The sequence below is a fragment of the Phycodurus eques genome, chromosome 11 (genome assembly GCF_024500275.1).
Source record: "Phycodurus eques isolate BA_2022a chromosome 11, UOR_Pequ_1.1, whole genome shotgun sequence".
In the NCBI taxonomy this organism is placed as follows: domain Eukaryota; kingdom Metazoa; phylum Chordata; class Actinopteri; order Syngnathiformes; family Syngnathidae; genus Phycodurus; species Phycodurus eques.
In genome coordinates this window covers 28844890-28859916 of record NC_084535.1, presented here as the reverse complement: position 1 = coordinate 28859916, position 15027 = coordinate 28844890, and the positions used below count along the sequence as shown (strand labels likewise).

Here is a 15027-nt window from a genome sequence, read left to right as displayed (position 1 = left end):
TGTAGATTGGGGTTCACCTCGGTGGATGAGAGGGTAGCCTCCCTCTGCCTTCGGGTAGGGGGATGGGTCCTGACTGTTGTTTGTGCCTACGCCCCAAACAGCAGTTCAGAGTACCCACCCTTTTTGGAGTCCTTGGAGGGGGTCCTGGAGAGCGCTCCCGATGGGGACTCCATCGTTCTGCTGGGGGACTTCAATGCTCACGTGGGCAATGACAGTGAGACCTGGAAGGGCATGATTGGGAGAAACGCCACGCCCCGATCAGCCCCCCCCCCATCCCATCCCCAATCAGAACCCGAGTGGTGTTCTGTTATTGGACTTCTGTGCTCATCACGGATTGTCCACAACGAACACCATGTTCAAGCATAAGGGTGTCCACACGTGCACTTGGTACCTGGACACCCTAGGTCGCAGTTTGACGATCGACTTTGTGGTCGTGTCATCGGACTTGCGGCCGCATGTCTTGGACAGTCGGGTAAAGAGAGGGGCGGAGCTGTCAACTGATCACCACCTGGTGGTGAGTTGACTCCGATGGTGGGGGAAGATGCCGGTCCGACGTGGCAGGCCCAAACGTATTGTGAGGGTCTGCTGGGAACGTCTGGTGGAATCCCCTGTCAGAAGGAGTTTCAACTCCCACCTCCGACAGAACTTTGCTCATGTTCCGAGGGAGGCGGGGAACATCGAGTCCGAGTGGATCATGTTCCACGCCTCCATTGCTGAGGCGGCCGACCGGAGATGTGGCCGTAAGGTGGTTGGTGCCTGTCGTGGCGGCAATCCCCGAACCCGTTGGTGCTGAAGAAGGAGTCCTATCGGGCCTTTTTGGCCTGTGGGATTCCTTCTGGACGACCTCGAGGAAATTCTGGTCCACCATCCGGCGTCTCAGGAGGGGGAAGCAGTGCACCACCAACACTGTGTATAGTGGGGATGGGGCTCTGCTGACCTCGACTCGGGACGTTGTGAGCCGGTGGGGAGAATACTTCGAAGACCTCCTCAATTCCACCGACACGCCTTCCTATGAGGGAGCAGAGTCTGGGTTCGCTGAGGAGGGCTCACCTATCTCTGGGGTTGAGGTCACCGAGGTGGTTAAAAAGCTCCTCGGTGGCAAGGCCCCGGGGGTGGATGAGATTCGCCTGGAGTTCCTCAAGGCTCTGGATGTTGTAGGACTGTCCTTGTTGACAGGAAAATCGCGTGGACATCGGGCACAGTGCCTCCGAATTGGCAGACTGGGGTGATAGTCCCCCTTTTTAAGAAAGGGGACCGGAGGTTGTGTTCCAACGACGGGGGGGAATCACACTCCTCAGCCTACCTGGTAAGGTCTATTCAGGGGTGCTGGAGAGGAGGGTCCGTCGGGAAGTCGAATCTCAGATTCAGGAGGAGCAGTGTGGTTTTCGTCCTGGCCGTGGAACAGTGGACCAGCTCTACACCCTTGGCAGGGTCCTCGAGGGTGCATGGGAGTTCGCCCAACCAGTCTACATGTGTTTTGTGGACTTGGAGAAGGCGTTCGACAGTGTCCCTCGGGGGGTCCTGTGGGGGGTGCTTCGGGTGTATGGAGTACCGAACCCCCTGATACGGGCTGTTCGGTCCCTGTACGATCGGAGTCAGAGTTTGGTCCACATATCCGGCAGTAAGTCGGACTCGTTTCCGGTGAGGGTTGAACTCTGCGCCTAGGCTGCCCTTTGTCACCGATTCTGTTCACAACTTTTATGGATATAATTTCTAGGCGCAGCCGAGGCGAAGAGGGGGTCCGGTTTGGTGGCCTCACTATTGCATCTCTGCTTTTTGCAGATGATGTGGTTCTGTTGGCTTCATCAAGCCGTGACCTCCAACTCTCACTGGAGCAGTTCGCAGCCGAGTGTGAAGCGGCTGGGATGAGAATATAGCACCTCCAAATCTGAGACCATGGTCCTCAGTCGGAAAAGGGTGGCGTGCCCTCTTCACGTTGGGGATGAGATCCTGCCCCAAGTGGAGGAGTTCAAGTATCTTGGGGTCTTGTTCACGAGTGAGGGAAGAATGGAACGCGAGATCGACAGGCGGATCGGTGCAGCGTCTGCAGTGATGCGGACTTTGTATCGATCCGTTGTGGTAAAGAAGGAGCTAAGTCGAAAGGCGAAGCTCTCAATTTACCGGTCCATCTACGTTCCTACCCTCACCTATGGTCACGAGCTGTGGGTTGTGACCGAAAGAACAGGATCCAGGATACAAGCGGCCGAAATGAGTTTCCTCCGCAGGGTGTCCGGGCTCTCCCTTCGAGATAGGGTGAGAAGCTCGGTCATCCGAGAGGATCTCAGAGTCGAGCCGCTGCCCCTTCACTTCGAGAGGAGCCAGATGAGGTGGCTGGGGCATCTGATGAAAAGGAGCCTGCTCAAAATCCTAGAATCGTGCAACTCAACGTTCAGACAAAATAACAAAAATTGATGTATTATGTCATTAGATTGGGATAATTATCAGTTTGCATTAAAAGTTAAACATAGTACAACTTTACCAATTTCAACATCAAACAGATTGCATCTTGAAAAGAATTGTTATATGCTGCAACCTGCAGTCATGACTTTGTGCAGCTGTGTTTTTTTTTATGTTGTGTTGTCTGTGCGATATGCGTAGCTGTGTGTGTGTTTTTTTATGTTGTGTTGTCTGTGTGTTTATGCGCAGTTGTGTGTCTTATGTGCACATTTCTCTGGCGGAGCAAACTTCAGCGCGATTACAAGAATGTAAACCTTTTGTTGGAACACAAAGTTTATTTTACGGCCCCTAATATTGTTCATTTAAACTTGAGCGTGGCTTCTTCATGACTTCAATTTATATTGTCTGAAACAAAACAAAAATCACTAATTTCTTTGAAAAAAACCTTTAATCTTTTTACATGATTTGTGTCAGGCTGACTTGTTGCTGGTTTTCCTGTGGTCGGCCACATATGCACTTATAAAAAATATAGTATAAGTCCACTAAAGGTTCTAAACTAAGTTAAAGCAGACCACTGGCAATGAAAATGTAATGAGGACATATTTTGCCAAACCAATCTTTTCGAGGATTTGGGATGTAATATTGTCTCTATGGTGCCTCAGTTAACGTGAAATATGAATTAAAATCTTCCACGCATTCCGGAGCTCCAGACGCTTTTCTGCCGAGAGGCCTGAAATCAGGTCATTCGAATTACTCGAGCTTATCGGCATCACTCGCGAGGATCTTCACCTTCCCTTTCCGCTCCTGAGCCAGTGTGTGCTCTCACAAGTGGGTCTTCCACACGAAGGCAACCAATCAGAGGAAAGGGGGGGGCGGTCTTCACCAAATATGGACAAAGCGGATACAAAACTGGGTCAAACAGAAGTAGCTGTTCGAGGCTTTTCTGGACACTCATATGACAAAACCAAGATGTTTTTTTAAATGAAATTTAATGGTGTTTTTTTTTTTTAATGTAATTGACACTTTTATACTAAATCCATGTTCGAGAGTTACTCTATAAAGGTCTCACCAGCCAAAATACAGGACCTTTGAACTATCAAAACTTTGAAGGAGCTATTTTGAAAAATGGCATCCAGAAGAAGATTTGACAAGACTGAAGTTACCAGAGGAAGATGGTTGAATACACTTGGACTTCATGTAGGCCTTCAGGGCATTAACTGATGCTTCTCTCATTAACGCCATCAGGTCAGCACCACTGTATCAAATAAATATATTATATTAGGAGAAACAAACAGACAAGTAGACAGACAGGAAGATAGACTCATTAAGGATGCAATTAAGGAGGTGCAACAGTACGTGTATTTTTATTCAGATTTTTCGGGATGGGACAGAGGTCTAAAAAGCAGTATGTTTGCGCCACAAGGAACAGATTAAGTCAGGGAAGGCAAGTCTAAGTGCCTTGCACTCTTGCCACATACTGCTTCACAATACTGTCCACTAGCCTCTAGCTCGTGGACATCATGGCGAGTGATATGCTTCAGGCAGTAAGTCAAACTTGCCAAAACGTCACTCAGCCTGGTTTCCCAATTGATCAGGTTCCACCAAGGGAGCGCAAAGTGCTGAACTACCTACTGGAGAGGATTTCCTTTCACGGTCCAGAGCATTTCTTCTCAGCTACAGTACTAATCCTTGCATCCACAACAGCAAATAAACTACATTTATTACAAGTAACATGATCGCAAAAGGAAGTTGAAACGCCAAGCAAGGGAGAGCGGGACAGGAAAGTGAAACCATTAAGCTTATCTTATGTTTGTGGAAAGGAACTTAATGTGTATGTATAGCAACTGCTTTCCCTCCTGGGACTGACCAGTTAATGTCAGTCCCACCATTACTGTGGCAAATTGAAGTCTACAACATGATGGAAATAAGGCTTAGAAAAAACATTGGGTCACTAAACCCAACTGTTTTACAGCAGCAGTGTCTGAAAATATTTTTCCTGAAAAGCTGTAGTAGTTGTCCCAGTTATTTTGCGAGTTTAGCAGTCCAGATAAGGCCTTGGGGCACTGGGGCATGTATGAAATATAAAAATGTGTTTTGTTGTGGAGGGAAGCTAATACTTCCACTCGAGACTTACGTGAAGCAGTCACAGCGTTCATCATATGCAATCTCTTCCAGACTAACATCTTTCTCCAGCAGAGGTCTGGTTCCGCTCTATAAAATAGATAAAAAGATAAAAATTTAGACAGATATTTAATGTTATTTAATATACAGGTACAGAGAGTCTGACATTCTCAAGAAGCATTCAGCTTTTCTTTTTTTTTTTTTTTAATTAGTTCCACCCCATAAAAGTTTTCAATTTGTTTTTCAGTTCAATTGTGGAGGTTAGTTCAATGAGATTCAATGTTTTTGTAAATCTCGGTCCAGCTTGGTCGTGACTAGACAAGCCACACAAATGGCTGCATATGCAGAGAATGTTAGCTATATTAGTGCTTTGTCCGTATGTTCCACATATATTGAGGAGTGACAATCAATGTTACCGTACAATACCATGTACACTCACGAAACTACACAAGCTCAGGGTGCAAGCACAATCTACTGAGAGATTGATAACGTGCAGCAAAGATGCTACAGCAGGGGAGAGCCAGGACAACAAGTCACCAGGGAGATTTCATCACCATCCCCACACTCCCAGATTGGGGGCCCTCTTCAGATTCTCATTTTTGCTGAGAAACTTTCCAATCCTATACGAGAGGGATGACCCAGAAGTACTTAGGATAGGTTGTTCAAATTCTAAAAATGCTTCGGAAAGGTGCCTTGATGCCGCATTTAGAATAGGTTACACCGCAGCAACCGTTACGAACATAGCTATATTACCCACAATCCTTCATATTTAAAGTAATAGACCACCGACGAAGTTCACAGACTACACAAAGGCGCCCAAGAGTTCCATACTCGAGACTTTAAAAATAATTCAATAAAACCTTTAATAATATTAAAAATAAACCGAAGAGTATAAACAAACATGCATCAAAAATAGTCTTAGTGAACAATAGCAATGTAAAGATAGAAATTGTGCAAGTTCTCCCACTTAAAAAGATGAGAGGCCTGTAATTTTCATCATAGGTATACCTCACCGAAGACAGACAACATGAGGGGGAAAAAAATAAATAAAAATAAAAATCCGGAAAAATCACATAGTCTGATTTTTAAAGAATTTATGAGCAAATTATGGTGGAAAATAAGTATTTGGTCACCTACAAATAAGCAAGATTTCTGGCTCTCACAGACCTGTAACTTCTTTAAGAGGCTCCTCTGTCCTTCACTCGTTACCTGTATTCATGGCAACTGTTTGAACTCATCAGTGTAAATGACAGCCGTCCACAACCTCAAACAGTCACACTCCAAACTCAACTATGGCCAAGACCAAAGATCTGTCAAAGGACACCAGAAACAAAATTGTAGACCTGCACCAGGGTGGTAAGACTGAATCTGAAATAGTGTGAAGAAATCAACTGTGGGAGAAAATGGCAGACATACAAGACCACTGATAATCTCCCTCGATCTGGGCTCTCCGCAAGATCTCACCCAATGGGGTCAAAATGATCACAAGAACAATGAGCAAAAATCCCAGAACCACACATGGGGACCTAGTGAATGACCAGCAGAGAGCTGTGACCAAAGTAACGAAGGCTATCAACAGGAACACACTACGCTGCCAGGGACTCAAATCATGCAGTGCCAAACTTGTCCCCCTGCTTAAGCCAGTACATGTCCAGGCCCGTCTGAAGTTTGCTAGAGAGCATTTGGATGATCCAGAAGAGGATTAGGAGAATGTCATATGGTCAGATAAAACCAAAATAAAACTTTTTGATAAAAACTCAACTTGAGAGGAGAAAGAATGCTGTTGCATCCAAAGAACACCATACCTATGATGAAGCATGGGAGTGGAGAAATTATGCTTTGGTGCTGTTTTTCTGCAAAGGGACCAGGACGACTGATCCGTGTAAAGAAAAGAATGAATGGGGCCATGTATAGTGAGATTTTCAGTGAAAACCTCCTTCCATCAGCAAGGGCATTGAAGATGACACGTGCCTGGGTCTTTCAGTTTGACAATGTTCCCACACACACCGCCTGGGCAACGATGTGGCTTCATATGAAGCATTTCCAGGTCCTGGAGTGGCCGAGCTAGTCTCCAGATCTCAACCCCAAAGAAAATCTTTGGAGGGAGTTGAAAGTCTGTGTTCCCCAGCGACAGCCCCAAAACATCACTGCTCGAGAGGAGATCTGGATGGAGGAATGGGCCAAAATACCACCAACAGTGTGTGAAAACCTTGTGAAGACTTATAGAAAACATTTGACCTCTGTCATTGCCAACAAAAGGTATATAACAAAGTATTGAGATGAACTTTTATTCTTGACCAAATACTTATTTTCCACCATAATTTGCTAATAAATTCTTTAAAAATGTGATTTTCTGGATTTTTAATTATTATTATTATTTTTACACATTTTGTCTCTTATAGGTGAGGTATACCTATGATGAAAATTACAGGCCTCTCTCATCTTTTTAAGTGGGAGAACTTGCACCATTGACCCAGACCTTGTGTCCCCATCCTGGCTCAAAGTCTGCGCGGACCAGCTCGCTCCAGTCTTCGCACAGATCTTCAATAGATCTCTGGAACTTTGTGAAGTACCATTCTGTTTCAAATGCTGCACCATCATCCCAGTCCCCAATAAACCTGCAATCTCGGGTCCAAATGACTACAGGCCTGTCACTCTGACATGTATGGTCATGAAGTCCATTGAAAGCATTGTGCTGGACCACCTCAAGAGCGTCACAGGTCCCCCGCTGGACTCTCTGCAGTTTGCCTACCAAGCAAAGAGGTCTGCAGATGACGCAGTCAACATGGGACTGCATTTCATCCAAGAATACCTCGATGGTGCTGGGACCTACGCGAGGATCCTGTTTGTCGTCTGACCTGCCATTTGCCAGTGGATTTACAGCTTCCTGACGGCGAAGCCACAGCAGGTGAGGCTGGGGGACACTAACTCATCCACACGCACCACCAGTACCGGGGCGCCTCAAGGATATGCCCTCACTCCACTGCTCTTCTCTCCCTACACGAAGGACTGCACCTCAACGCAGCCGGCTATAAAACCTGTGAAGTTTGCAGACGACAACAGTCATCGGCCTCATCAAAGACTGTGACGAGTCTGCGTATTGACAGGAAGTGGAGCGACTGGAGCTGTGGTGCGGCTGACACAATCTGGAGCTGAACATGCTCAAGACTGTAGAGATGATCGTGGACTTCAGAAAGCATCCTTCGCCACAGCTGCCCCTCACATTGTCCAACCGCCCTGCGCAACCGTCGAGACATTCAATTTCTTAAGATTTAGTCTCTTCGAACCTGAAGTGGAAGACCAACATCAACTCCGTCCTCAAAAAGGCCCAGCAGAGGATGTACTTCCTGCGGCTTCTGAGAAAGCACGGCATGCCACCAGAGCTGCTGAGACAGTTCTACACAGCGGTCATCGCATCAGTCCTGTGTTCATCCATCACAGTCTGGTTTGGTGGTGCCACAAAAAAGGACAAACTCTGACTGCAACGGACAAGACTGCTGGAAAAAATTGTCGCTACCCCTCTACCCACCCTTGAGGACTTGCACGCTGCCAGAACTAAGACAAGCGCATGCAAAATCCTCTTGGACCCTCCACATCCTGGTCGTCACCTCTTTCAGCTCCTTGCATCAGGTAGGCGCTATCGAACAATGCAAACTAAAACTAGCAGACATTCCAACAGCTTCTTCCCTCTTGCCATTAACTTCTTAAACAGTTAACCTACAATTCCTGTGTAACATGCCACCAATTTTGTCTTCCAATTGCTGTCACATCTCTGTTGGGCCAATGATACATTATTCGTGCACTCACACTAGTAGTCTTGCCACTCTGCACTATTTCCGTTATCTGTTGTTGACCAATACTGGCCACTCGTGCTTGAGAGGTATCGGCCCCATTTGCACAATGGTTACAGTACCAGACTATTGCTCTATTAGTCATTTCAAACCGCTCCAAATTGCTCGGACTATGCGTCATTTGCACAATTGTCAGAAAAACAAAACCAAAAAAAAAGTATCGCAATTTCCACATTACTGGTAACCTTTCATTGCTCAGTGACTATACGTACTGTGCTTTTATGAGTTTATGTCTCAAAAGTAATTTCTGTCAAATGGCTGTCTGTTGTCGTACGAGAGCGGCTCCAACTACAAGAGACAAAGTCCTTGTGTTTTTGACATAGTTGGCAAAATAAAGATCATTCTAATTCTGAACAAAATTCTGAACAAAAATCTCTCCACAAGTTGAAAGTGCTATTGACATAAAACGGAAGAAGTGTGGTGTTGGATGAAATAGGTATACAGAGTGACGAAGTTTTGAGTTTGACTTGTTTCCTTATTTCTTACTTATTTGTAGTCCCACATGAATGGCATAATAATGGCATCCAATTTTTTTAAAAAGGATTTGGGCAGAAAAACAGGTATGTTTTGGACTAGGTACAGATATTGTGGAAGGAAAACCATCCCTATCGAGTTCACCCTTCCAACCAATGAAATTGGGAGTGTTCTCCAAAACTGAATGTCACATTTAAGCCTCTCTATAAGAGGGGGAAAAAATTCATTCACCAGGGAGACATATTTTCTTGTTATTACAATACTCAGGTATGCAATTTTTTTCTGGTCACTTTCAATGGAAGAGATGCAAGCCACTCCTGATTTTCTAATGTAATGAGTAATAATTCACTTTACCCCAATTAATCCTGTAACCTGGAATTCCAAACTTCACAATAACAAATAATTACAGGGATGGAAGTTTGCAGTTGTGTTGTATATAAAATGTCATCGGCGTAAAGTGATATAGTATTAGTCGTATAAACTGTGTTGTAACCATGTATCTCGGGGTGTTTATGGATAGTCTCTGCCAAAGCTTCCAAAGCAAGAGCGAACAATAATGGACTGCGACCACATCCTTGTCTAGTTCCTCTGCTAATCTAAAACTGGGTGGACAGTGTTCGGTTTGTAAGTATTCGGCCAGTAGGGCTTTTATACAAAAATTCTATCAACGAAATAAAATCTTGCCCCAATTGAAATTTCTCTAAAACAGCAAAGAGATATCGCCACTCGACTTGGTCAAATGCCTTTTCGGCATCTACACTAAGAATTACTAAATCCTTTTGTAGCTTCAAGGAGTAGATGACATTGAATAGACGCCTCAGATTATTAAAATAACTTCTACCTGGTACAAAGCCAGTCTGATCTGGATGTATAAGCTTAGTCATCACTGGACTGAATCATTTCGCCAAAATTTTTGCCAGTGGAGGCCACTTCCTCCAAGTCTTGACTCTTTTTATGAAGTAAAGGAATAACGGCTTCATTTAGTATTGGTGGTAGAGACTCCTCAGAATATGCATGGTTTTATCATTTCAATAAGGAGCAAGTCTGGCCTTAAAATATTTATAAAACTCATTCTCAACCCCATCTGAGCCTGGACTTTTGCCATTCCTTAGGAAGCTAATAGAGTTTATAATTTCTTCAAGGTGTTATTTTGGCATTCAGGGTCTTACGATGCATCTGATTTAGTACAGGCACGTTGCAATTTTTAGATCCAGCCATAAAACTAAAGGAATAAAGAGATTCATAAAACCGCTTAAAACTTTTATTAATCTCTTTATGTGACATGAGAAGGTTCCCCTTTGCAGAATGGATTTTGTGAATTGTTATCATTCTCCAACTTCTGTAACTGTCTTGCTAGTAGTTTTTGTGGTTTGTCCCCAAATTCAAAGTGCTTTTGTTTTACATAGGTGAATGCTCTGTTGATGTTACTGGATATCTGATTAAGTTTACATTTCAATGCACACATACTATTGAATTTATCTGAGGAAGGTGCCCTCGCATTCTCAGCGTCCAAGTTATGCATCTGCTTTTCTTATTGTATCTGTTCTGTTTTCCTATCTTTATTCTGCGAGGCCTGAAACGATATTATGCACCCCGATATAGGCTTTGTATGTTTCCCACAATATAGAAGGTAAAACACATGTAGACTGGTTGGGTGAATTCCCATGCACCCTCGAGGATGGAGAGCTGGTCCACTGTTCCACGGCCAGGACGAAAACCACACTGCTCCTCCTGAATCTGAGATTCGACTTCCCGACGGACCGTCCTCTCCAGCACCCCTGAAGAGACCGTACCAGGGAGGCTGAGGAGTGTGATCCCCCTGTAGTTGGAACACACCCTCCGGTCAATCCAATCCAGGGGCACTGTCCCCGATGTCCATGCGATGTTGCAGAGGCGTGTCAACCAGGACAGCCCCACAACATCCAGAGCCTTTAGGAACTCCAGGCGAATCTCATCCACCCCTGGGGCCTTGCCACCGAGGAGCTTTTTAACTACCTCGGTGACCCTAACCCTAACCTGGGCACTGCAGTCGATTGACAGCCTCCAGTCAACAGATGACACAGCCCCTTCCTGCTGACACAAAAAATTTTGAAGTCCCGCGGTATTATTCAACTCGCTGTCTTGACTCAATACCACCTGACCTTTTCAAAACTATTGCCAAGTCTGTGCTCACTGATTTTCAGCAAGTAATCAACTGCTCACTTCAGTCAGGAGAGTTTCCTAAACCCTTGAAAGTTTCTGGGTGTCAGTTCTTGTCTTGTTGAATCTCAGTGTAGCATTTGAAACAGTAGATAATAACATACTGTTGAACAGGTTGGAAATGTCGGTAGGCCTCAATGGAACAGTCTTTATGTGGTTCAGGTCCTACCTGGAGGAAACGGCTCCCTAAAGGATCAGTTGTTGGACCCCTTTTGGTTCAGCTTGTATATTAGGTTGGTCATTAGTTTTTAACTTATAAAAGTTGATGCTTGCGCTCCACCAATATGTTTGAAATCATAAAAAAACTGAGCATAATCGTCATCAATATTTAGAGCTTGCTCAAGACCTTTGAACTTTCACACGTATACTATGCATGTTAGTCAGGACTTTTCCCGTATCGTGTGTTATATTGTGCTTACATGTATAATCACAATCAGAATCATTTTTATTTGCCAAGTATGTCAAAAGCACACAAGGAATTTGTCTCCTGTAGTTGGAGCTGCTCTACTAAGACAACAGGCAGTCAATTGACAGAGAATACGTTTGAGACATAAAAACATAAAAACACAGTCACTGAGCAACAAACGGTTACCAGTATATGTGGTAATGCCGGAACAATTATTATTATTATTATTTTTTACAATTGTGGAAAATGATGCAGAGCCCTCTAGCAATTAGAGCAGTTTGAGATGACTGGTAGAACAATAGTCTGGTGCAGTGACCATTGTGCAAATGGCGCAGAGACCAAGACATTTATGCAGTTTAAAGTGGCTAGTAGTGTGTTTATGGGAATGTATGACCATTTTTCCAGAAGCACACTTGTGAGGTTACACACTGATGTTGGACGAGAAGGCCTTGCTCTCAATCTCCGCTCTAATTCATCCCAACGTTTTCTACAGAGTTGAGGTCAGGACTGTACAGGCCAGTCAAGTTAATCCAACATCAAACTCTGTCTTCCATGTCTTTATGAACCTTGATTTGTGCAATGATGTTGGAACCGAAAGGGGCCATTTCCAAACTGTTCCCACAAAATTGGAAATGTCCAAAATATTAGCCCTTGAACTCCAGTGAAAGGAACTCTGAAGGCTTCATCATACAAAGAGATTTTGGACAGTCAAACAATTTGGGGATTACCCGTTCTTGTTCCAACATGACTGGACTGATGCACAAAGCAAGGTCCAGAAAGACATGGATGACAGTCCGGTGTGGACGAACTTGACTGGCCTGCACAGTGTCCTTCCCTCAACCCAATAGAACACCTTTAGGTTGATTTCAAGTGGACAGTGAGCCAGACCTTCTTGTCCAACATCAGTGTGACTTCACAAATATGCTCCTGAAAGAATGGGCACTAATTCCCATAAACTCACTCCTCAACCTTGTTGAAAGCATTCCCACAAGACAAAGCTTTTGCAGCTGCAAATGGTAGACAACATCATATTAAACCATATGGATTGAGAATGGGATATCACTTAAAATCATATGTCAGTCAAAGCAGGTGAGCGAATACTTTTGGCAATAAAGTGCATGTGACACTCCCGAGATGCCTAAAGACTGCATTGTTCAATCACACACAGGCTGAAGGTTATCAATGGTTTGGCTGAGAGGGGTGTCGCCCTCATCGAGGAGTATAACTCCTTGTGAACCAATAACTTACTGCAATTTTTCACAAACCCTGGGAGGAGATTCCCTGATGCGAAAAAGAGCACACTTACTACAAGCGAACAACAGAAGCGGTTCTGGCAACAGCCGCACTGATTTTTATTACAAGAACGAAAGAAAGAAATCTTTGCAAAGAGAGGAAAAGGTACAAGCCGTCACGAGTTGTTACCCCTTAAGTGCAAGCGAAGAATCACCGTTATACAGAAGTGAGAGAGAGAGAGAGAATAAGGAGAAAAAAAAAAAAATAAAAAAAAAAATAAAGAAATATACCCCTCTCATTCCCACAACATTGTCACACAATTTGCTTCGTCCAGCTGCACTCAAACATATCTTTATGGGAATGGGTACATGCAGAGGATGAGAAAGGAAGCGAAAAACAGAGAGTACTCAAAACAGTCCTGAGCCCATTCGCAAGGACACACCAAAGTACTGTGCTCAGAGCTATGGAACAATAAAACATGCAAAGGTTATATAAAACTAACGTGATAGATATTAAACATACATTTTCCAAATCAACCTCCAAACAGGAACTCTGGGAAGCAATTCTTGCATCCTAATTCAAGATACAGGCAGAGACTATTCATGGAGTTCCAATTTCAATTACAGAGCGTTGACACGGTGATATCGAAGAAGGGCTCCCATGTTAACATGCAACTTGATCAGAAAAAATGCTTTTTGTTGTGATAGCATTTCTTTTTTTTAAAGGCTCTCAATAAACAACAGAAATGCGACGGAATTCAGATCTTTACAACCTATTTGTTCTTTAACTGTTGTGCATAATACTTTGGAACACGAGGAGTAATTTGAAAAAAAATTATGGTAGATTTGTTCAATAAATAAAATTATTCTAGAATTGAATATAATAGTTGATTAAAAAACCTTGGCGCGTGAGAAAAACTAGTTTGAAAATTTAACAGAAACAGCACATGGCTTATAATTTGGAACACAAAATATAGTTGTGGTCAGAAGTTTACATACACATGCATGCATGTCATTCATGATTTACGAAGTTCTTTTAAAGTTTTTTTTTTTTTTTTTTTTTTTTTTTTTTTTTTTTTTTTTTAAAGGCACGGCGACGACTGGTTCGCACATCTGCTTCACAGTTCTGAGGACCAGGGTTCAAATCTCGGCCCCGCCTGTGTGGTGTTTGCATGTTCTCCCCGTGCCTGGGTGGGTTTTCTCCGGGTACTCCTGTTTCCTCCCACATCCCAAAAACATGCAGGGTAGGTTAATTGAAGACTCTTAATTGCCTGTTGGTGTGAATATGAGTGCGAATGGTTATTTTGTTTATATGTGCCCTGCTATTTGGCTGGCGACCAGTTCAGGGTGGACACCGCCTCTCGCCCGAAGATAGCTGGGAAAGGCTCCAGCACGCCCGCGACCCTCGTGAGGATAAGCGGTACAGAAAATGTATGGATGGATAAATTCTTATTACAGCGTGGAATGATTATACAACCTCACATCAAGTATGCAGGCTCAAATATTTCCATCCACTGACATTCCTGAGCAAGTTTAATCCTAAATGGATGCTTTTTGTAGGCATCAATACGTTTCAGACATAATTCTAGCTATATATTTGACCATCCTTGGCAAAACTGAACCAGACAAATGTTCAATGGAGTTGAGATTGGGTTTTTGAAACGCAAGTTTCATACATTTTAAAATACGACACAAAATTCACGTAATGTGGAGTGCTGTTCATGCAAATGGTCTATATGGAAATAAAACTTTGTGATACTTGGAGAATTTAGTAACTTCCGATCTACTTAAAAGTGCCATCTTTTAACATACCTTTGTAATGGTAAGGAGAATTGCATGGCGGTCAGCTGGGGGTGGCATACCCACATACAATGTTTTATCCAGACGACCTGGTCTCAGTACTGCAGGATCAATGATATCTGGCATCAGGGAAAAAAAGTAATTACATATACATCTATATATCTATATAATTATATAAATATATAATTACATGGTAGGAATAAAAAAATATTTTGTTAATCTTTGTTAAGCATTGTTAACATTTTCCGGGGTGCGGAACCACTTGACCATCACTGTGAGGGGGACATCGCTGACGTGGCACCCAGCTCCAACGTACCCGGCGGTAAGACTGATATACAGGGTCCCAAATATCCGGTATCGCATGGCCGAATGCGACGAGGTCTTTAGCGATGTATTCCTCAGTTTCCATTGCTTGGAACCGATTATTCTCGTAACTCGACGAAGAGCGCGTGGACTGATAACAAAAATTTAAATTGCATAGCAAGCAGAGGTTAAACAGCTATGCGATCGCTGATTCGTAAAAAGTCAGTCGGTATCTAGCAGACGA

General features: G+C 43.8%; 1 protein-coding gene across 2 annotated transcripts in view; it reads right to left on the bottom strand.

Moving 5' to 3' along the window:
• nvl (nuclear VCP like) overlaps positions 1 to 15027 on the bottom strand; it is a 74208-nt gene that overhangs the window by 2221 nt on the left and 56960 nt on the right. For both annotated transcript variants that reach the window (XM_061690199.1, XM_061690198.1), the window contains 3 exons: positions 14493 to 14599; positions 4532 to 4608; positions 3561 to 3652 (listed from right to left, as the gene is read on the bottom strand). In XM_061690199.1, the coding sequence (XP_061546183.1) occupies positions 3561 to 3652; positions 4532 to 4608; positions 14493 to 14599 (276 nt within the window). The remainder of the gene's footprint in view (positions 1 to 3560; positions 3653 to 4531; positions 4609 to 14492; positions 14600 to 15027) is intronic.